The sequence below is a fragment of the Ochotona curzoniae genome, unplaced genomic scaffold (assembly GCF_017591425.1).
Source record: "Ochotona curzoniae isolate NIBS_2020 unplaced genomic scaffold, NIBS_Ocur_1.0 scaffold_2476, whole genome shotgun sequence".
NCBI classification, from domain to species: domain Eukaryota; kingdom Metazoa; phylum Chordata; class Mammalia; order Lagomorpha; family Ochotonidae; genus Ochotona; species Ochotona curzoniae.
Genome location: NW_024467095.1, coordinates 9824361 through 9846359, shown reverse-complemented (window position 1 = coordinate 9846359; position 21999 = coordinate 9824361). Strand labels below are relative to the sequence as shown.

General features: G+C 38.5%; 1 protein-coding gene across 1 annotated transcript in view; it reads right to left on the bottom strand.

Annotated features, from left to right (window-relative positions):
• Window positions 1–21999, bottom strand: part of DOCK4 (dedicator of cytokinesis 4) — a 350501-nt gene that overhangs the window by 169215 nt on the left and 159287 nt on the right. Inside the window, exons 2-7 of the mRNA XM_041002001.1 lie at window positions 19736–19819; window positions 17371–17411; window positions 15321–15376; window positions 10794–10890; window positions 5565–5713; window positions 846–930 (exon numbers count right to left, since the gene is read on the bottom strand). Coding sequence (XP_040857935.1) covers window positions 846–930; window positions 5565–5713; window positions 10794–10890; window positions 15321–15376; window positions 17371–17411; window positions 19736–19819 — 512 coding nt within the window. The remainder of the gene's footprint in view (window positions 1–845; window positions 931–5564; window positions 5714–10793; window positions 10891–15320; window positions 15377–17370; window positions 17412–19735; window positions 19820–21999) is intronic.

Here is a 21999-nt window from a genome sequence, read left to right as displayed (position 1 = left end):
GTCATGGGTCCTCAGGTACAGCATACTTTGGCACTGCAAACTCCTCCTTGACACATTATGGTAAAATACAATAGTTAAGGAGATAAACGTAATATTACATTTAGAGTCTTTGGAACTCCTCAACTACCTTCTCTAATTTGGGGTGTTAAGACAACTTGGGTAACACTAAGAAGCTGGGTAAGTTTTATACAAGTATTTAAGAATGTAAGACTAAATCCAGGACAGATTGGACCATACTTGGAAACTTGAAACCAAGAGTACACACATGTGCACACACAGCTGGTAACCAAAAAAGAAAAGTAATATGTGATACTGTTAAAGGCAATATCATAAAAAAAAGTTCAGAAACATTAATAGGTTTCAGCATTTAGAAATGCACTGGAGTCTGGGAGAAGTTGAATATAAAACTAGAAATTGAAAAACAAGGAAGGACAACTTCAGAAGCTGGTAGAAAAACAATAATAGAGGGCATGGAGCAGGGCTAACATTGTGGTGGGCCAAGATCTGAGAGCACTGTCTAGGGCACAACAGGTAAGCATGGGTGACTTGTAAGCATCTCACTAGACCAAGAAAAATGTACAGATTGGCAAAAGAACTTAAAATTTGTTTAATTTACTTTCCAATGCCTGAAAGTTGAGAGCTCAAGGGAGAAGATCATATCTTTCCGAGGTGGGCAAAGTATCATTACTAACTCAGAGCATGGTCACCTCAGCCCTCAATGTTCCTTAGTCCCTCCAAATTCAACCTGGAACATCGTGTTCTTACAAAAGCGTGCAAGTATGAAGAGTGCCATGGAAACCACAGTATTAGCAGTGCGACTGTGAGCCAAGCTTTCCTATACTTACCAATCGGTACAGCTCAGTAATGCTGATGTCCTCAGGATCCACCATGGCATACTCTTTCCTAGGCACTAGGTCTAATCCCAGTTGTCTAGAAAACAAACAGCCAGAGTTTGAGGGAGAAACATCATCTCTGCATGAGATAGGAAGAGCTATTATTCTTGTTATATCACCTTGAAATCAGATCTTTCACTCATCATGTTCCTCTCCTATCACTGGGCATCTTGGCACTACACATGGAAACCTTAGCACCCAAAAATATCACAAGAGGAGCCCTTGTATATGGAAATAGAGTATAACCTAGAGATAGACATTATTTGATAGTGGATATGGGAGTGCTGGAGAGGGAGTCTGGACTTGTATGATTCGCCTGAGTCCCAAAACACCAAACTATTCCCAGATTTAACCCATTTCTAATTGAGTCTGATAATCTGTGCATAGTTCTCACTCCGTTAAGTTCTGGGGTTGACCATTATGATACATTCGGCAAAAGCAGGGCACAGGAATTGGGGCAACATAATCCAGGCCTGAGGAGACCAAATGGTTTAACTTTTTGAGCTAGTGGCATGGTGGCTCACATGTGGCTTACTATGCTGACAAGTGTCTTAAGTATTCTAAACCTCAGAGGGATGTGTGATTTGTGCTTACTATGATGGACAGAGGAAATTAACTAGAACCCTGCTCTGGTCAGTTTCACCCACAGTTACCCAGTGGCCTTGGTAACATCCTCCTCTAGAGGACCCACCCACCCACTACACATTACCAACATCAATGACCATCTCCCTAATCATCAATGACCATCCCACAGTTTTATGATGCTTCTGTAATGCTCAAATGATCAATACAAAGATCTCCCTCTTCCCAGACATCCATAAAGTGTTAGATCCCAGGTCCCTTCCATGCTTAGTTCTCTGGGTATCATACATTCTGCATCTTTTTTGCATTACCACTCTCTCAGACATGGAAGCCCGGGGCACTGTACTTTGAATTGCAACGTCATGGCTTTCTTATGTTTGAATTTTAAAAATACTGAAATCCTGTGCCATTTCCCAGATCTCATTAAAGTTTCATAACTAAAATTTATTAATTCAGTGTCTACTTCAAGGCAAGAAGTGCCCATGCACCCTGAAGAACATTTGTTCTAAGAAGATTAGAAGATTGCCACTTTGAGATCAGGAACTATCTTTCACATGCTAAGACAGGTTCTTGCTTTTCCAATAGCTCGCTTTAGGAAACTCAAAGGGATCACGCTTGGATTCTTGAATTTTAGTTGAACTTTAAAAACCACAACAAGCACAGTGACTTGCTTTTGACACTTCCACATTCCTCTTGCTATACTGTACCTACCCCTCCCTCGCGCCCCAGCAACACTTCTGACAAAAACTCCTGGGTACTATTTTTCATCTCTTCTGAGACATAATCACTGTACCACAGTGGAAGATATCATTTGACAGCAAGTCAGTGCCTAGCACAGGAAGGAGGCCATGGGGTCATGTCTGAATTGTGATGGCTGCCTTATCACACACTCCATCTGTGAGAAGCTTCCTTGCCTACATTATCTACTGGGAGGCACAGCGGCAGATTAAACAGTCACCTGACTCCCCTTCCTGAACCACATCTGACTAGCCGGCACATGATCTAATGACAAACACTCCATGAACTGGCCATGTGACAGGAGGGTAAAAAAACGCATGGCCAAAACTGAAATGGGCTATTGGTTGTTAATGGAGAGTCCTTCTTTGTGAACTTGAACTTGGAGATCACACATCATTGTTTTACCATCTTACCATAAATTAGCCATAGGACTGCCTGATGTACAAGCTAGAACTTACGTAAGTTAAAAACTGAGTCACAATGTTGTTCCTGCCCTCCTCCCTTCCTTATGCCATCATCTTCTGTCAAAATATGAAAAGTTTTTTTTCTATCTATATATTCCAATTTGTGTGTGTGTGTGTGTGTGTGTGTTTTGGGGTGGGAGGCTCCGGAGCAATCCTGATGGTCATTGCAAGACAGGGTGGGGAGTCAAAGTTAGAACTAAGTGAGGACCAGAGAAAGCTCTCTCCCTAGTCCTGAAGGAAGCTTACTGTTCCGGTGACCTTGGATCCTGCAAGGAAGGGTTTGGGCTTCTTCCATCCCATGTGGTAGATCCAAATGGTGGTGGATAACCTCAGAGTTCTTGACCACCAAAGGCATTCCAGTTCCCCATGGTCTTCTTGAGAGTTGGGATGTAGTCCTTGGTGCCCATACTGATAGTTCTTGGCAAGGATCCGGGAATTCCCAGGGTTGGGATACAAGCCTCCTCCTGTCCACCTGCTCTACCCCGACCCCCCGTACTTTGTGCATATGACCTCCTGTTAAGAGGTTATCAGGATCGCTCTTGATTTCACCTGTATATCTTTGTAGTTTTACTATTGTCTAATACTGATTTGAGTCTATTGTCCATAAGTTACTTGTTATGTTCCTGATAGGTTATACTTCACGTCTTCCTCTCACATTCTAAGGAGATGGATATATAATATATATATAATTTGTTGTTGTTGATGTTGCTGTTGTTGATGTGGCTGTTATGAAATGATGTCAATCCGAAAAACAATAATATTATTTCAACCCTAAAGAGTCTGTATCTCATGCAATAAGATATTGTGAAGTAACCAATGAACCAACAATTGATATGAGTCAGACTGCTTATGATCTACATCAAGGAATTGTAAAACCTAATATACTTTTAAGACCCTGTGCTACTCAGAAATGGGGAGGGAGAACAGAGCAAAGTATTTTCTTGCTTACTCCATATCCCAAATTATTTTTATGATGCAGTATGTTCACGTAACTTATGGATGCAGTCCTATGTACTTCAAAGTCCTATTTACTTTAAAGTGTTTGAGAGGGAAAATCAAAGAGAAACTGAAAAAGCACTCTCATCTCATGGTTCATTCCCCAAATGTCTTAAAAGGCCAAGGCTGGATGGGGTCAAAGCCAGGAACAGGAAACTCCTTCCAAGCTTCCCAGCAACTAGCAAGGATCCCATCACTTACGCGATTACCACTGACCCTGGGGTCTGCATTTACAAGAAATGAACTAGAAGCCAGAGCCAGAGCCAGGGATCGAACCCAGGGATTCAGATGTTTGAGTTAGTGAACATTCCAATAGTCAGTTTAATTGAAAACCAGACGCCCATCTCTCTTAAGTTATATGTGATAAACTAACTTTACTTGATTTGTATTTACAAACACGTATAATGACCCAGAGTCATTGTAACTCAGTAAAAATTCAAAGGTTTTTCAAAACAATAAAGGGATATATCAAAATACAGACATCATGGCGAGCACTCCAAAAGCCTTTGGAGCTCCACACTCAATAAATACTTCTCCACCTCCCCCGGCCAGACTGGAAGCTCTGTGCAAATGGCTGGCAAATGTTGTCTGTGGGACAAAGGAGGCATGTTTAACCAGATTTTCCTGGAGCTGAAAGGGCCCTCAGACTTAGATCTTTGACAGATGAAAAACTATACTCAAGAAAAGTTCACAAATCTTTTCAGGTCTAAAAAACCCAGTGTTTCAGGTTCAGTTGTCTTACTATCACTTTGCATCTGCTTTATTTTTCACAGGAATGAATCCTCCAGAGATAAACAAATCAGGCAATCGTATTCACAGTCCACAAAAAGACGAATGGCATATTAGCTTAAAAACTCAGTCATACTCTGGGTGAGAGGGGAGTGCAGAATCTGTCATTAAGCCTGTGAAGTGGTGGCTGTCGTCTCTAACATCTTGGCAGGGGTCAAAACCAGCTGCCGATAAAGTGGCTTTCTTCCCATGGTGAAGGGAAGTGGCATGCTAGTTTCACATGGGTTCCTCTACATACTGTAAGAGACAAACTTATTCATGGCTAATTTTCCACCAAGTTCTCTTTTTCTGTTCCTTATTTTCTGCTGCCCCGCTATCCTTTGAAGATCCAGGGGGAAAGAAAGGGCCATGAGAAGAGGAAAGCAAAGGAAACGAACGTGTACAGTATCAAGAAACCTTTTCACTTAGTCTCTAACGCCAGCCTTGTTCAACTGCAGACTCTTGAGCAGAGCTGGTTTATTTTAATCTCTCAGTCCTATATTAATATTCCTACTTAACGCCGTATCAGCTTCGGTCAGAGCTTTCAGCCAACTGCCTTACTACTTCAGAGCTTGGCTGTGATTTCATATAAATCACAGCTTTATTTAAAAGTAAATCTCAGTCAGTTCTAGTGCTTCACTGAATCCTCTCAAGCAGTTCCTACAAATGGCCAAAATGAACAACACAGGACCAATCACAGTACTAATAAAAGGCCCCAGTGGTACCCTGTCATGAGACTCTCAGGAGATGCTGTTCACATCAGTGCCTCCCTCTGGGTTACACTGCCGACTTCCTGCAATAATATGGAGAGGTACTTATTAAAAACACTACATAGAGCAAACCTAAAGCCTGTTTGAAAATAAAACCTATTTTAGGCAGAACCCACAGCTAATTAATCCCTGTGAACCATTCATTTTCTCTGAGCATAGGCATGTGGGCAGACTACACAGGGCACTGGAGAACAGACAAGGCCTCAGTCAACCAGCCTCGGAGGGTGAGGCTCTGGCAGTCATCACTAAGCTTCTGGGAGGGAAATACTGGAGCAACCTCATGGGATTTCTTCCATTGATGGTACCAGATTCTGTTCACCTATGAAAGACTGCCTCGCAAGCATAGTACTCACTCATTGCCCCAGTCCAGGCGGGCGGTAATGTGGCGCTTCACATCCTTCATCCGGTCATGGGTGAGATGGCCCACCAGCACCTGCCGCCGCAGATCCAGGATTTCATTCATGATGTGCCAGAGCCGGTGGAAGAGATCGCCTTCATTTCTCTAAGAAATATGCAAATGTGTGCAGTTGGTCATCAGTTTCCATATGGAGAGGGAAGGAGCCAAACCCTCCTGCTGCGCATGCTAGCTGCTTACAGACACACACTCCATTAATGCACCAACTCCTCCCGCATGGTCCTTCAGTGCATTCACTGCACTATGCATTTTCATCCAAGCGACACAATCCTGCTTTCCTGTCCAAGGTCATCTCTCACACGCCCCATCATACACGGTGTTCCTATTTCTCACTACACCTCCATAGGTGCCACTGGGCTCAGGTTTTTTGTTTTATATATGTTGCCTGTCTTTCCATTTCCAGTGCTCCTTTCCTTGGATCCAGGTATGTTCCATTGTTCTTCGGGGCAAAACCTATCAGGACACATTTCCTGGGGATTGCTGCTCACATTTTCTCTTCTTTGAGCCATAGGTGCTTGTAACCACAACCAATGAAATGGAAAGCTTCATTTTCCAATTATTTCTTCTCTGTTTGTTTTAATGCTTTATTGGATCTCCCATCAGCTGTTGGGCACAAAGAGTGCTCAAACTCATTCCTTAATGGACTATCACTGGAACAATCCACTTGGCTTTCCGACCTTAAAAACGCATGCCTTAGGGACCACAATTGTGAAGCAGCAGGGAAGGCTGTCTCCTGCAACATCAGCACCCCACGTGGGTATGAGCTTCAGCTCTGGTGCCTCCACTTCTCATCCAGCTCCCTGCTAAGGCACCTGGGCAAAGCAGTGGAAGAAAGCCCAAATTCTCTCCTTTCAACTTGTAACACACTCTACAGAGCATGTTCTCCTGATCATTCTCATCCATGTCTCACAGTTATGTTCCCTTTTGAGTTATTACAACGGCTCTGATGCAAGTATTTTAAAAAAAAATATTATTGACCATGATACACTTTTGCAGGTATAGGGATTTCAGGCTCTCCCTTCCCCTTCTCCCTCCCTATTTTCCCCTCCAGCTATTTCTCACATATTATCACAGCAGTATAGTCCTTTAGTAACAGTTACAAGTTGAATGTCCTACTATTAAAGTCTATCATGAGATTGTAAATATTGACAAAGGTAGAAAATCTAGTATTATATTGCCAAAGCATATTTAAATGATTCATTGGGAATCCTCCTTTTATTTGGGAATAGAGATGCATATGCCAACATAACTTTACTTCCTGGTACGTCAGTTGCCTTTAAACAATTCATCTATGAGAAATAAATGTACATACTAGATTACCTGGTTGTTTGTTTGTTTATTTTATATTTTGTTATCTTCTGGGGAATTTTTTGTAAGATTTACTTATTGCAAAGGCAGAGTTACAGAGAGATGAAGAGACAAATTGTGTACTGTGTGTGTGTATGTCTTCATGCTCAGTCCACAGAGATAGAGATGGGTAGAGAGACAAGGAGAGGGAGATCTCTATTTTCCTCCACTGCTTCACTCCCAAATAGCCACAATGGCATCTGGCACAATGTGCCAGTTAGAAGCCAGGAATTAGGAATCTTCTGGGCTTCTCATGCAGGTGCAGGGGCCCAAGAACTTAGGCAATCTTGTGTTACTTTACCTAGGCCATCAGCAGGGATCTTGATTGGAATTGGAATAGCCAGGGATGAAACCAGCGACCATGCTGGATGCCAGCACTGCAATTGGTTGCCTTATCCTCTAAGTCACAGCTCTGGCTCCCCTCCAGCCTCACTCCTTCCCCACAGTACTCTTAGAACCAGCTGATGAGCGTACAGTCTATGCCACTGTTGGTTTTTGAGGACTCTGTTCATGCAATGCAAAAGAATAAGCAGGGAACATCAGGAAATCACTGAAGGACTCAATAGTGGGAAAGTCTCTTTAAGTCCACTTGAGTAAAAATTAAATTATATACAGAAGCCATAAGATGAGTCAAAGCTCTGTAGCAAGGGACAGAGCCAGAACTCTTTGGACCTAACAATCCTATGAGAGCTGTCTGTTCCTGAGGAGGGCACTGTGCAGTATTTTACGAGGACAGACTTCACTGACTATGATGTCATCTCAAATGCTTCAGTTTAAGAGAATGTGGAGATGAGAAGAAAACAGGGAACTTTCTTTAAAAATACAGGTCGGCCAGTAAGCGTCCCCTTTAGGAAGCAAAACCAGGGGAGACGGAGGTAGCAATTCTGAGATGCCACAGGCCTGGTCAATAAACCTGCCCTACTATGGAGACAAATGTATATGTTAGGTTACATAGACATCTAGTCACACAGTTTTGATTCTTTAGACACTAAACAGAATTGACTTTGAAATATAAAAAATGCTTTTTATATGGTGTTAAATAGATGAGGTACAGTAAAAGAAAAAATCAAACGCATGGATTGCAGCAGCACCTAGAGATTGTTGCAGTAAAGGGTAATGAAAAGGCAATTGTGAGCTTTGCAGTAAGTTTGTGTTTGCCTTCAAGCTGCACAGGCATTGGCAGCAGCAGAGCTAGATTTAGATTCAGGCTCTAATACTTTATGTGGGTCCCCAGAAAAATGACCTTTGATAAGCTTCAGGAAGAAAAACTACTTAGCAGAGCCTGAGGGAAGAGAGGTGTAAAACACACGGAAGTCAGAGATGGCACTGAAAATATTCAATAAAAGATGGCTTCTATATTTCACCTACACTGGTGGTAGACACATTAGTGATAAATTTAAAAGCTACACTTAATAGAGCATGATTTACACGCTTACCAGTGTTATTTAAAAGAGCAATATTTACTGCATGTCTTTAGGCTGAAGTATTTGACACATTATGTCATATAGCATTACATAAAAATTACAAAGTATTATTACCCTCACTAAAGATTTTCCAGTGGAGAAGCTAGGTGCCTCAAAATTGTTTCAAAGAAACATAGAAAACCACATAAATATATTCAAGCATGATGAATATGAATCAAAATAATAGGCACAAAATGTTTTTCATAGGAAGAGAAACCAAAAGCTATAACGTGGTCAGGTCAGTTTCATTCTTAAATGTCAAAAATCTGTTCTCTCTGCATTAAACTTCCCAATTGCTCTACAGTAACCAAAACCAGTCCAGTGCCCAGGGAATCTTTTGGATGATTTTTTCTTTTTTCTCATTCCTGCTACTAAGAACATTAGGAAGAGATGTAGCCTCTAAAGTTCAACATGCTTGGATTTTGAAACCGTTTCCAAATGTCCTAAAAATCTGTAACCACAAAAGCAGATTAAGAATACCTAGAGGGCCCAGCGTGGTAGCCTAGCAGCTAAGGTCCTCACCTTGCACACACCAGGATCCCATATGGACATTGGTTTGTATCCCAGGAGCCCCTGCTTGTGGCCTGGGAAAGCAGTTGAAGACAGCCCAAAGCCTTGGGACCCTGCACTTGCGTGGGACCTAGAAGAGGCTCTAGGTTCCTGGCTTTGGATCAGCACAGTGTGGCCGCCGTGGCCAGATGGAAGATCTTCCTCTATCTCCTTCTCTCTGTAAATCTGTCTTTCCAAAAAAATAAGTCGTAAAAAAAACAAAAAACAAAACAAAAGCTAGAGAAGGCAAAATCAGGAGTCTATTCTACTTTGTTCCCAGGCAATTGCCACATAAAAAGCAAGAGATCTGGCTCTACTAGTAGATGATACTCAGACTATATTTATTTTTATAATTCTAATACATTGAGCATTTAGGATGCAGCAATTCAAACATTTCAGTTTTTGGTCATGAGTGCCAGGCACAGTGTGATTTCAGAGGATTTATATTTGGATTTTGTATTCTTTACAATATGTATTTTGAAGGAAATCATAAAAAAGGATTTGAATTCCCTTTGTACCGTGTTAGCACAGAATGTTGAAAGTCAGTTCCCCTGACTTTGTGTGCACCAAATCGACATTGTGGCAATTTGTCTAAGATTGTCTTATGCATTTCCAAAGTTGAATCCTGAAGCCACCAGATTGAGAACGGCATCAACAGAGAAATCCAACATCAAAGATACCTGAATGAAATGCCCAGGGATCTCTGAATGCAATACAAGCTGCCATTCTGCGCCAATGTCCCACACTAATTTGGATTTTCTCTTTGACGCAGTGTTGCAAATCATTGTGGCAGGATAAGTATATCTTTCCATTTAGGAGGAATCCTTTCAGATGAGTAAGCTGTTCTAGAAGTTTCTTTGAAAACACAAGTAGAAATTTTATTTATCTTCTCTCAAGTTTCTAAGTATGGAGGAATTCAGGGAGAACACACCAGATTAACAGGGTCTGAAAATATTACATAGGAAATTCCATGGATCAACAACTCACAAGTTTCAAATAACGTGCATGGCAGTATATGGTTATAACTGGTTTATAATCAGTTATTGTTGTTCATATACTATTGTGGAATTAAATTTTACCATATGCATGCATATTTTAGAAAAAAAACAGAGTGTAGATGGGCTATGTGTTTTCTGCAGTTTTAGGCTTACACTGGGGGTCTTGGAAAAGCCTCCAGTGCAGATAATGGGAGCAGACTGTAGATGGTCGAGAGCACGTGTTTCGCTCTATAGCCTCCATTACTCTCTGCTGTTTGCTGAATATGATCATGGTTATTGGTGTGTTTGATGGGTCTAAGGTTTGAAATAAATGCATTCAAGATAATTCTTGTAGAGTTTGTCACACTGTAAATGGCTGAAAATATAATTATCTATATAAATTGGCACATAATACCCCTAATTATTTTTTTAGGAAACATTATATGCTCTAGTATTTTTACACTATTCCCACTGACTCTGGCTAAGAAGTGTGTTATTTACAGTACATATGACTTACTGAGAGAATTAGAATGTGATGAAATACCACTGTCACTAAAATTCAATTAGAATAAATCTGTTTTTCATTCAAAGTTAAAAATACCCAGGAAGTCCCAAAAATTCATCTTTTATATTACCATAGTGCTGAAAAGTTACATGTTACTCAATGGACAGAGAGCTAAGAGGGTCTTATTAAGATATATTATCCAGGAGTGCTCAAGGAGTCCTACTGACTTGTATCAGAAACTGGAATAGTATTCAACATTTACTTATGTTCAGATATTGCATAAAACAACTGTCTACCCCAGAAACACATCATCAAAAATTGCCAACCACATAGAGTTGTTTCCACATGGTTCCCCAGTCTCTTAGTGTTGATGTCATTTCCGTAATAACCGAGTCTTCAGTGGGAATAACCATTTCAAATTGTCTGTGAAATGAAAACAGAAAAACCAAGTATAAATAAATGCAAATGCCAGAGACAATGGTTTTCAGTGCTACTAAAGACAAACTAAGGGAAAGAAGGTGCCCAGTAGTTTTGGGGGCACAGAGAAGTCATCAGGATCTGATTATGAGGTTTTGTAAGAAATGTCACATGGGTTCCAGCACTATACAACCAAAATCATCAGCCACTCCATCCAAATCAAATTGGAGCAGTGTAGCAGCAAAGAAACACTATCAGAAAAGTTCTGCTCCAGCTTTTACCACCAGACGGCAATTCAGTTAACCTCCCACAGTCCTAAAGCCTTCATCTGTAACTTGAGGTCACCAGGCTATACAAACTCTGAATTGACTTTTGTGTTCCTAGCGCTACAAGTGTAGGACTCCAAGGAGAAAAAAAAAATCCATGCAACCATTAAGACAGGAAAGCTGGAAACATCCAAATTAACACCGTTATTACGCATTATCAGATACCCAGATACAGCCTGAACCCTCACTTGGATTCATTAACATTTTATTGTTTTAATTTTTAAGCAGGCCCATCACAAAGAACTATCAGTAACATTATGCAGCCTAGAATTTAAGAGATTAAGACCTCACAGATATTCAAATATCCACTTTCTCCATGATTAATACAATAGCCTCCCAGTTTCTTCAGTGAAAGTCAGAAAGTCAAATTGGAAAATATTCATTCCACCAAATAATTGAGACATATATAAGGTCATTCAGAATTGAAAATACACGTATGAAAGGAGGAAAAATAGAAGAACACATTTTAATTTGTCCTTCGGGTCCTATGTTTGGCACAAAATAATTTCTTTTGCTTAATCTTGAGTTTGTATTTACAAAAATTTTAGCTCTTTTGCCAATTAAAGTAGTTTAAAAAGTAGAGTGGTTAAATGCCTCTTACTACTACAAGTGGCTTACTACTACTCAACAAATGGCTACCTTGCTAAGAACTATTTTGTTTCAGTATGCTTCTCTCAAGGACAACATCTAACATGGAGAGCTGAGAGGACCTGATAATCAGGTGGAAATTACTTTTAGCATGCAGCTAATAGCTGCTCTGCAGTTCCTATTTCAAGTTATATCCAAAATGTGTATGCTCGTCATTTCTCAGATTATATTGACATAAAAATGGGGCCCAAAATCCTTTCTAGATTCCTTCACCAGTGGTGCCTCATCTCCTCACAGTACAATGCAGCAGCCATACCTATCCAGTAACAATTTACCTTCTTTCTAGAGCTTAAACTCTGCAAAAAATGTAAAACTGTGATTTTAAAAATGAGACATAAAAGTAAATAACAGTATTTTCCTATTGTTGATTTTGTTGCATGGCTATTCATTTAATGGGATGTATAGTAACTGTGTAATATAGACTATCATATTCAGATGTGAAGATATAATTCATTATGCATCTCTTGTTCGTAACCAAAGATGGACTCCCAATGAAATTGTTACATTGTATCTTGACAATAGGATGCTGGACTCTGCCACTGTCTCTATCCCCAATGTCAGGGTACATTTAGATAGCAGAATGATGGACTTAGGACTGCTTTTGAAGAACTATACAATTGTTAAAATATGGGAGAAAGCAGTAGGGGGACAGAGATTCCAGAAAGGACAGGGAAATCCCAGAGTCAATGGATTTTATGATAAAATAATAAATAAAATAAATAATTATATATATATTCACTGTTACTGATACAAAACCTATTAAATCTACACATGACATTTTTACATAGTAGTATATATATTTCACTTTGGAAGCAACTCTTGAAATTCTAATGACAAACAGTTTGAGATGAAGATTATAAAAGGATCATTTATGAGGTCAGAAACGGAGCAATGAATTTCCAAGAAACCTTGACATTCTACCTAACGTTTAGGAAGTGACATGACCTCAACTAATACTAATACAGAATGGTTACACTATCCACAAATTATAATTTAATTTAAGGACCCCTATCAGTTTTACATTACTTTGAAGACCCAAGAAAAGAACATAAAGGAAGTTCACTCTGTGAGAAGTTGATGTGAGGGTTGTCCAATTAAAATGTAAATTTTTAAGCACAAAATTGCCAAGGCAACGGTTTCCTATTAAGTATACCAAAATGAAAATCAGTGTTCAAGTAGTCTCTTTTATAAGTAGTTACTCTTGAAATTATGTTTTGTTCAGTTACTCTCAGATGTGCTTTACAACTATCCCAGTCTGGTACATCAACAGTCTGAAAATCTGTTTAGAACAAAACAATATCATATTTGCAAAGAGAATATTCTCTAAGAAGGCAATCATCTGTCAATAGGTGTCTTTAGAAGTTTCCAGGCCAAAGCCTTTTTTTCCATCAACATTTCTATAAACTTACTCTCATTCAATTCCAGTATTTCCCCATTTGAAAAGTAGTTTGTTCCAAGACCGAGTTCTCTGACATTAACCATGCCTAGTGTTAGGTGGAGAACTCACAAACAAGTTTTCTACAAGCACACATTTTGAAATACTTTTATCTATTATATTTAAGCATTTTTGGTCAAGGGGACTAGATATATGCTAGTTTCCATTGATGTTCAAATTAAAATGAAGGTACTTATTTTAAAAATATCCCCTATGGCTAAACATCCCCTAGTGGCTAAAATCCTACCCTTGCATGCGCCAGGACCCATAAGGGCACCAGTTCATCTCCTGGTGGCTCCACTTCCCATCTAGCTCCCTGCTTGTGGCCTAGAAAAGCAGCACAGGACGACCCAAAGCCTCCCGCCCATGTAGGAGACCCAGAAGAAACTCCTGGCTCCTGGGTTTGGATTGGTTCAGCTGTGGCCATTGAAATGCAAGGGGAGTGAACTAAAGGTGGAAGATCTTTCTCTCTAGCTCTCCTTCTTTCTATAGATATGACTTTCCAATAAAAATATGTAAATCTTTTTTTATATATATATCACACCTTAACTCACTCTGAAGTGTCAATTTTGACTCAGTGGAGTAAAGCTTAACATCATCTTTGCCAGCATGTCCTCCCTAAATCTTTCTGAGAATGAAGCAGGAGCTGGATGGCTCTTTGCTCTGTAGAGCTGGGGATAGGGGATTGGGAGGAGTGGATCTGGTACCAAGGCAGCCAAGAAAATTGGCTGCCAGGACTTGTCCAGAAGGATACTTTAAGGGACAAGGTGAACCACGGAGTTTTCACAGTACTAACCCAGAGCACTAGGACAGGACAATAAAAGAGTTATTAACATGTAACTGACTTGATTTCTGGTTTATTTTTAGCATGGCAGGATGGGATAGAATGTGGCTTACGATGACCCCTCTTTGGGGACTGAACTGAACACTCTATTAGACTGCACCTACATTTTAGTGATAATTATTAACAAGAGATTATGTATTTAATGCATAATCTAATATAATTGCTACTACTACTGCTACTGTCAACACTGCCTGAAGTAGCTGATATACAGTATAAGTCACTCAGATTCCTTGTTTCAGCCACAAGGTGAGTACTCAGAATGTCTGCTGAGGACTCACATCACAGACAGATGTCCCACTGCTGAACTAAAAGTCAATGCCACTCCTTTAGCAGTGGTGGCTGCGACAATCATCTGGTTTGAAGAGTTTCCTCAGAAGTTTCTTGGTAATGGTATCATCTAGTATAGCTACTTAAACAAGAAATTGTTTTAGTGCTAAGTACTTCTATCACTAAAATTACATTCTTTTGCCATAAAATAAAAATATGCAAAAATCCAGTGAGTGCCACAGGTGACACTAGCACCAATATTTGTGTCCAAACCCAGAGCCATATTATAATGAATGATGTTCACTTAACATTTTAACCACACAGGTTCTATGACTATCATGCAATGTCTTGTTTGAATGTTGGCCTCAAAGCTGCTTCAAATCCTTTTGGAAATATAAGGGGAAAAAACTGAAGTATAAAAGAATCCTAGATGATAGATGAGCTCAATCCAAACAAGTATCATATAAATGATATTCCCCAAAATCATATACAGGTTTTGTGAAGAAGTCACACAAAAATATAGTATTGTGCTCATTTAGGGCAAGACATATTCAATTTCCTATAATCTGCAGTGAATCTAGGAAAATTCCTGGGTTTAAATACCATGACTTAACACTGAATGGGCTTAACCGCCACGCGTCCCCATGGAGCAGGAAACCAAAGAGAATCAATTCCTGCTGTCAATGAGGCTGCCTGGATCTGTGAGCAGTCCAGTGCCGGAGACCCAGTGCTGTCCGGCACACACAGATGTGCCGGATGCTCTTTTGTCCTGCCAGCTGTCTTAGTGTAGCACATCCTTATCAAGGTTATGATCATCTACAGTTCACTTTTAAAAACAATTATGAAGCCTTTCATATTCCAACATAAGCAACGTTCTGCAAAAATGCTACAACTACGAATGATACGTAGTACTTACCCTTTGTTCTTTACACAGGCATTCTTCAAATGAACATAGCTGGAAGGAAATATACCCTGGAAGAGAGAACAGGAAACTCACTCCTCAAGTTGTCTAGGAAGGCTAAGTTGGTTTCACAAGTCAAACATGGCACACTGTGTCAGCTGACAGAGCCACACAACCCACACAGCCACAGAATCACAACATTATCAGAAATGCAGGAAAGCACATCTACTGCGTTCTACAGATAAGCACTATCATAGTGTGATACATTCCTTTCATTTCCTATTATTAATTCAGAAACTTAGAGACTCTACAATAAATTTTAAAAAACTAATAAATTTCATTCAGAAAATGTATTCTTTATAAAGCAGAAAATTAACAATTTTCAGGAACTGTACATTTAAAAAAATCACATGAATAAGTTTCTACAAAATATTCCGTAGATCTAAATAAAAATTCATTTTCTTTATTCTCTTCTGTGATTCTCTCTTATAGTATGCACTAAAAAACACTGGAGATGATGTGTACTATGAACTAAAGAAGACTGTTGACAACAACACAGTAGCAATTAATCACCATGCTGCCACTGTGATGGAACAAAAATTAAACAAAAGAAACCACGCTCTGGTTTACAGCATTTTACTGTAGGGAAATGCAAAGCCCAGAAAATTGTTCCTTTGTTCTAAACAGGAAATTGAAACAAAAAAACAAATGAGCATCACTTTTATTGTCCATTAAATGACAATATTCTCTGGAAGATTTCTGATGTCTAACCAAATAACAAATTCAATTAAATATGTAAGAAAACAAATGCCACTTGAATACATTATCATCACCTTGGACCCAAATATAAAATAAAATTTAATAAGCAAATTTTGGACACTCAAACATATCAAATAGATCTATAGTTCTCCAAAAAATAGTTTTGTTCTTCAAAATTTAAATTTGCCTCAATATTGTGGGACTAAGAAATAGAGTAATTAGAGCTAATATAGAAAAACCAGAATTTAAGATTTGAAACATGAGTCAGAGGTAACAGATCAGTTTTAAGTTTTTTCGTTAATGTGCTAAACAAATAATAACAAAGCTACACTCGTGTGTGCTTTGCTTTGCGGATGTCCAATAACAATGAAATGAGGGACAACGGGTTAAAACAAATTAAATCCGCATAGTCTTTTGTCCCTTTGGTCCTCTTTTAGAATGATACAAAATAAATGAAATGAAGAAAATACTGGATGACCCAGAAAAAAAATGATTTAAGTAAAAATGCAAGCAAAATAGTTCAGATTTCTTATACTCTGAGAATATGCAAGGCTCTATCTACAGTCCTACTAGGCTAGAAAGGATCCCCCCCACAAAAAAGAATAAAGCTTGAGAATATATTAGAGAATGTGGGTAGCATCGGTAAAAGCTGGGGAGATTAGAATGACACAGAGAAGCCTAGATATTAGTAAGAATTACTGTCAAAAAGCACAAGCCATAGCAATGAAACATAAAACAAAGCCATATTATATCCTACTATAATCCCAGAGCATTTATGCAAATATTCAGAGGATAATAAATTCTAGTTTCTATCTGGAATGGTAAAAAAAAAAAAAAGGTACATTTTGATTATATGATATCTACGGCCCCAGGATGGTGAAGGACTCTCACCATACTGCTTAAAGAAATGTTTCTCCACATTGATATTTTACAGATGATAGAATGAAAAGCAAAAAGATTAGATGCTTCAATGCAATATTTCTTTTGAAATATAGATTTCCTTTGCCTGAATTTTAAATTAACTCCCCAAGAAACAAAGACTTCAAAAGGATGCTTATACATAATGAGCTTATTAAAGTCTCCTCAGTACAAATTTTAAGAGTAGATAGAATTATCATTTGAGTAGCATATTTTATCTGTAATCCAAGTTCAAAGGAATTTCCAAAATTATCAATATCTGTATTACCATTTGGCATTTCACTAAGAGTGTCAACATAATTTCAATTCTGTGAAGAAATGAAATAAGTAATAACTTATATGATTGCAAAAAAATCTCATAATTGTAATGAAGAATAACATGTTTTACCTTGATATTAGGGTTTTTTAAGGCAAATCCTCTGTACCAGCCTGTAGAGAAACAATTATGGTTACATTTCCATAAAGTAATATTTTAAAGGTAATAAATACTAATAAAGTAGACTTTACTGGAGGAAGTTTATCCTACATAGAAATATTATATATGTAAAATCATGGGCACTGGCCAGCTCCAGTGACAATTAGCTTGAAGTATTTTATTAATAAATCTGCTTTTAAAAATGGTCAGAAAATTATGTAAGGAACAGACACATATATGATGGATAAGGGCATTAAAATCAGAGCACTGAACATAAATGATGGCTTTACTACGCACTTTTTATTTAATCTGGACTTCTCTGTGTACCAGTTCTCCCCCATTTCATAACAAGCCACACTACATTTCTTTACTGGAGGAAATTTACACTTTAAGAAAATTCCAGAACCTGTGGATGATCTACTACATTTTCAAATTATGGCTGCCTGACTACATGCTTAGACCATCACTCAATCACAGTGCTTGAAAAGCAGTCATGCAATGAATTTGGCTATCACTAAACCCATTAACCTACGTTAGTTAGGATTAGTTTCATAACCTAACAATAGGAAAGCCAGGTTTCCCAGCTACCAGAACCATACAGTGCATCTTCATAGCATAATGTGAATTCCCAACCATCTTAGCACACCATAATTTTTATCCTGAAAAATGCCTATTTCTTCAGCTCTCAGCAAATCTGTTTAGAGTGATCCCCTTACAGAGCAACCTATCATGCTACAATTTAAAACATACACACTTTTATAAAATTATATATGTAGTTTCTTCATAGACCTGTACAAGTGTATTAGTATTAGTTTATATTTTAATATATAAACTAATTTGTTCATTGATATGTAATTATTTTGATACATGAAACAATTCTAATTGAATCTTTTGGCTAATTGAGGTTCTTAGAAGTATAGACAGGATTGTAAAGATGTTGTCCCTAAGATTACTGAAACCAACCTGAAGTGAACTGAAAAGTCACAATCTCTTTATCTCAGGTGTTGTTGGCTTTCATAAAGACAGCACGAAGAAATAACTATTTTAACAGAAATGCAAACTTTTTAAGAAGTACAGAAATGTCATTGAAATCTCTATCTGATTATACAACATAGAAAATGGTACAAGGTAGTTCTCGCTAGGCACTGAATCCATTTTTTATACAAACTATTTTTTAATTTATCTGTATACAAAAATGGAAACAATACATCCAGTAATGACATGGGATGCCTTATTATATTTGTCCAGGCATCAATTAGAATGGACAGAATAAACACGGATGTACCATTCCTATTTAATGCCATCTCTAACTAAGTGTAGTTCCATTAGGAGGAACACAATTAAATCTGCAATGAATCTGACAGACTACTGATACCATATGTTAAATGTCTAATAAGGAAAATTTGTCAGGAGGAAAATTAGATTTTTAAGACACACTGATGGAGCTTTACAATAGAGTCATTTTGGTAACAAGAAAAAGATGTAGTCATTTCATCAAGAATCTTTTGAGTTCAAGGATGTATCATGATAGAAATGGGAACAGCCAAGAATATGTCATCTTTAATGAGTTATCTTCTACCTAAAGTCAAATAGGGTCATATGTATGTCTGTATATATACATGCATGTGCATACATATATACACATATATACATATGTATATACCTTGTACACATATATACTTGTACACATATATACATATAATATAGAATACATATGCGTGTATGTATGTATGTGCATATATATAGTCCATATACTTTGCCAACTCTGTAGTCCAGTAAGTATTACGCACATGCTTCTCAAGATGTGAAACTTAAGATGGCACTGCTTGTTAAAAACTGCTTTAAATATATATACATATATATATATATTTATGACACACATATGTGTGTGTATAGTATATATATATTTGCTTCTTCATTTAAAATGTATTGAATAATTTTATTCTAAAAACTGGGGGTGGGATACAAGGGGAGAAAAGACTGCAAAACTCTAAACTATACCCCCTCTCAGGTATCTAACTTCAGAACTGAGGGGCAGCCCTTACTGGTCACAAACTGTCTCTTCCTGTCCTGGGGAAATTGTTGGATTGCTGGGATTCTGTGGTAAGTCTCCTACTTTGACACTGAGTCACAAATTTTCCCAGAGTAGCTGCAATTATCTTCTATGTGGTAGCTAAGACTCTATAGAAATAAAATTAGGAAAACAAGCAGTTCAGTCAAACACAATGAAACTTTTGTAAAAGTTTCAGAAACGAATAGAAGTAAAGAAAGCATTCCTAAAGTGTAGGTTGAGGAAGAGATTCCTACAGCCATGGGCAATCAGCAGGGAGCCACTCACCATCACACTTCTCCAGAATCTGAACTGTGTCTCCGATTTCCAACGACAGGCCATATGGTATGGTTCCTCGAAAACTCGCAATCACTGTTAAAAAAAAAAAAGAATAGAATGTATGAAGATAACCACAGCTGTTACAGCCAGTTATACTGCTTACTATCGAATGTTACTGACTAGGAAAAGTGAAAGTGAATAGGACATATACTTTGATAGCTAAAACCTGCTGTCACTTCTACTTTAACAGTAGAAGTAGAGATCAAAAGATGGCCCAAAGTCAGTAAGATGGATAAAAATAACCACAGAGGCCATTTTAGACAAGCAGTAATTTGTGATGTCTTTTTTGAACACTAACATAAATAGCCTATGGTTTCATACTGACGTGCAAGAAAATGTTTGCCTGAAAAATCATCAAGGATCTATCTATCTTGATGGATTACTTCATACATCACTCGGTGACATTTTCTCACAAGAGATCAACAACTGAACAGTCATTATACTCCTCCCAACCAAATCTGAACTGTTCTCTCTCCCATGCGGGATCTTTCAACAGGACCACTGTCAAACCTTACTAGAGGTTTCCCTTCTAGGCGGTTTCCTTTAACAACACAAGGTTCACAAGTTCACAACACCATCTGAATTTTCTTTGATTCTGCCATGTTTGTGCTTACATAGTGTTTGGATGTGTCATTAGGACTATTCTGTTAGGTCCAACATACTAGAAAAAAGAACTGATGGAATACATAACAGAGTACTAGACAACAGCTTAATGACATTGTTTTCTTATTTCATGTTGCCAGTTAGTTCAAACAGTCTTTAGATATCCCCAAACTGAACCGTCTTCCATGATTCTCTGTTCTGTTGATTATAGACAACACTACCCGTTGATCACACAGGGCAGAAATCAGTGTTATCCACACACATCCATCCTCGTCTACATAGCCGATCCATCAAATTGTCATGACATTATGATGATGACCTCATCTCTTAAGCAGCTACAAAACTCTCCTGCTAGTGTTCCTGGAAATGCAGTGGAAGATGGCTCAAGTACTTGGACCCCTGCACCAAAATGGTAGATTCAGATGAATCTCCTTGTGAACTGGCTTACGGCTGACCCAGTTCTGACCATTGTGGCCATTTGGGGAGTGAGTCAGGGATGGAAGATCTCTATCACTTTGTCTTTTCCTCTCTGTGACTTTGCCTTTCAAAAACAAAATCTTTAAGAAAAAAAAAAGCCTCAGATCCCAGTCCAGGTCAGAACTGTGTCCACGCAGCCTTCACAGGCACCTGTTAGTCAAATGACACCATTCCCAGTATGCATCTTCCTTTACCTAGGACCTGGGGGAGGTGTCATGTAACTTTTATTCTTGCAAACTAATTGGAGAGGTTAGCGAGTAGGAGGCAGGCATGCTGTTTCCCTCTCTCCACATTGGAACAGAAGAGGGTGCTGAGGCACTGTCTTTCTACCTCTCTCCCCAACTCCTTTCCCTTTCTGGCCCACTCTACACCTGAACTATGCTGTGTGCTCACTTCCTTACCCTTTTAAAAACAAACTTTACCACTGAGTGCACTGTCTATTTGGGCTGTACTTAGAAAGCTTATCGAAGCAGAGGGCAAGGACCTGGAATAAGAATCTAGAACCCTTCTCTGCCACAACATAAATACACACATTAAAGTGAAAGGTCCCTGACAGCACGAAACTCTGAATCTATAGGCGTTTTTCTTTTTTCTTTTCTTTTTTTGGTTCAGTGCTGATATGGTATAATTTTTTTTAATATTATCCCCAGATTAGTGTGACTGTGTCATTGATGCAAGCGATCAAATGGACCCAATGTGAGTATGTGAGAACAAGAATGGAAAAAAAAAATACATTGGATGGGAGAGTGACAGAATGAAGATACTGAGAAATGCTACCTAAGCATTAGTAGATGGAAATATGAAAGCATCTGTCATAATTAAAACTGTGTAAGTACTAAGTATTGCACTGTAGATCAGATTGGAGAGGAACAGTGTAAGGATGCAGTTGAGATATGACTTTGCTCCTTACCCTGTCAATTGCACACTACTCAATCTCTGAGTTAAAATAAACAACTCAGCCTTGCTATATATCACTGAATAAATGAATGCATCCTATACTCTGGGAAGATATTTAGATTTTAGTCTATGACAGAGAAAATGTAAAGAAGGATGCAGTGCTAGGAGGAAGTAAAAAGGATTTGAACACGACTGGCTCATGTTTGTTAGAGTTAGTATGTAATATTTCATAAACT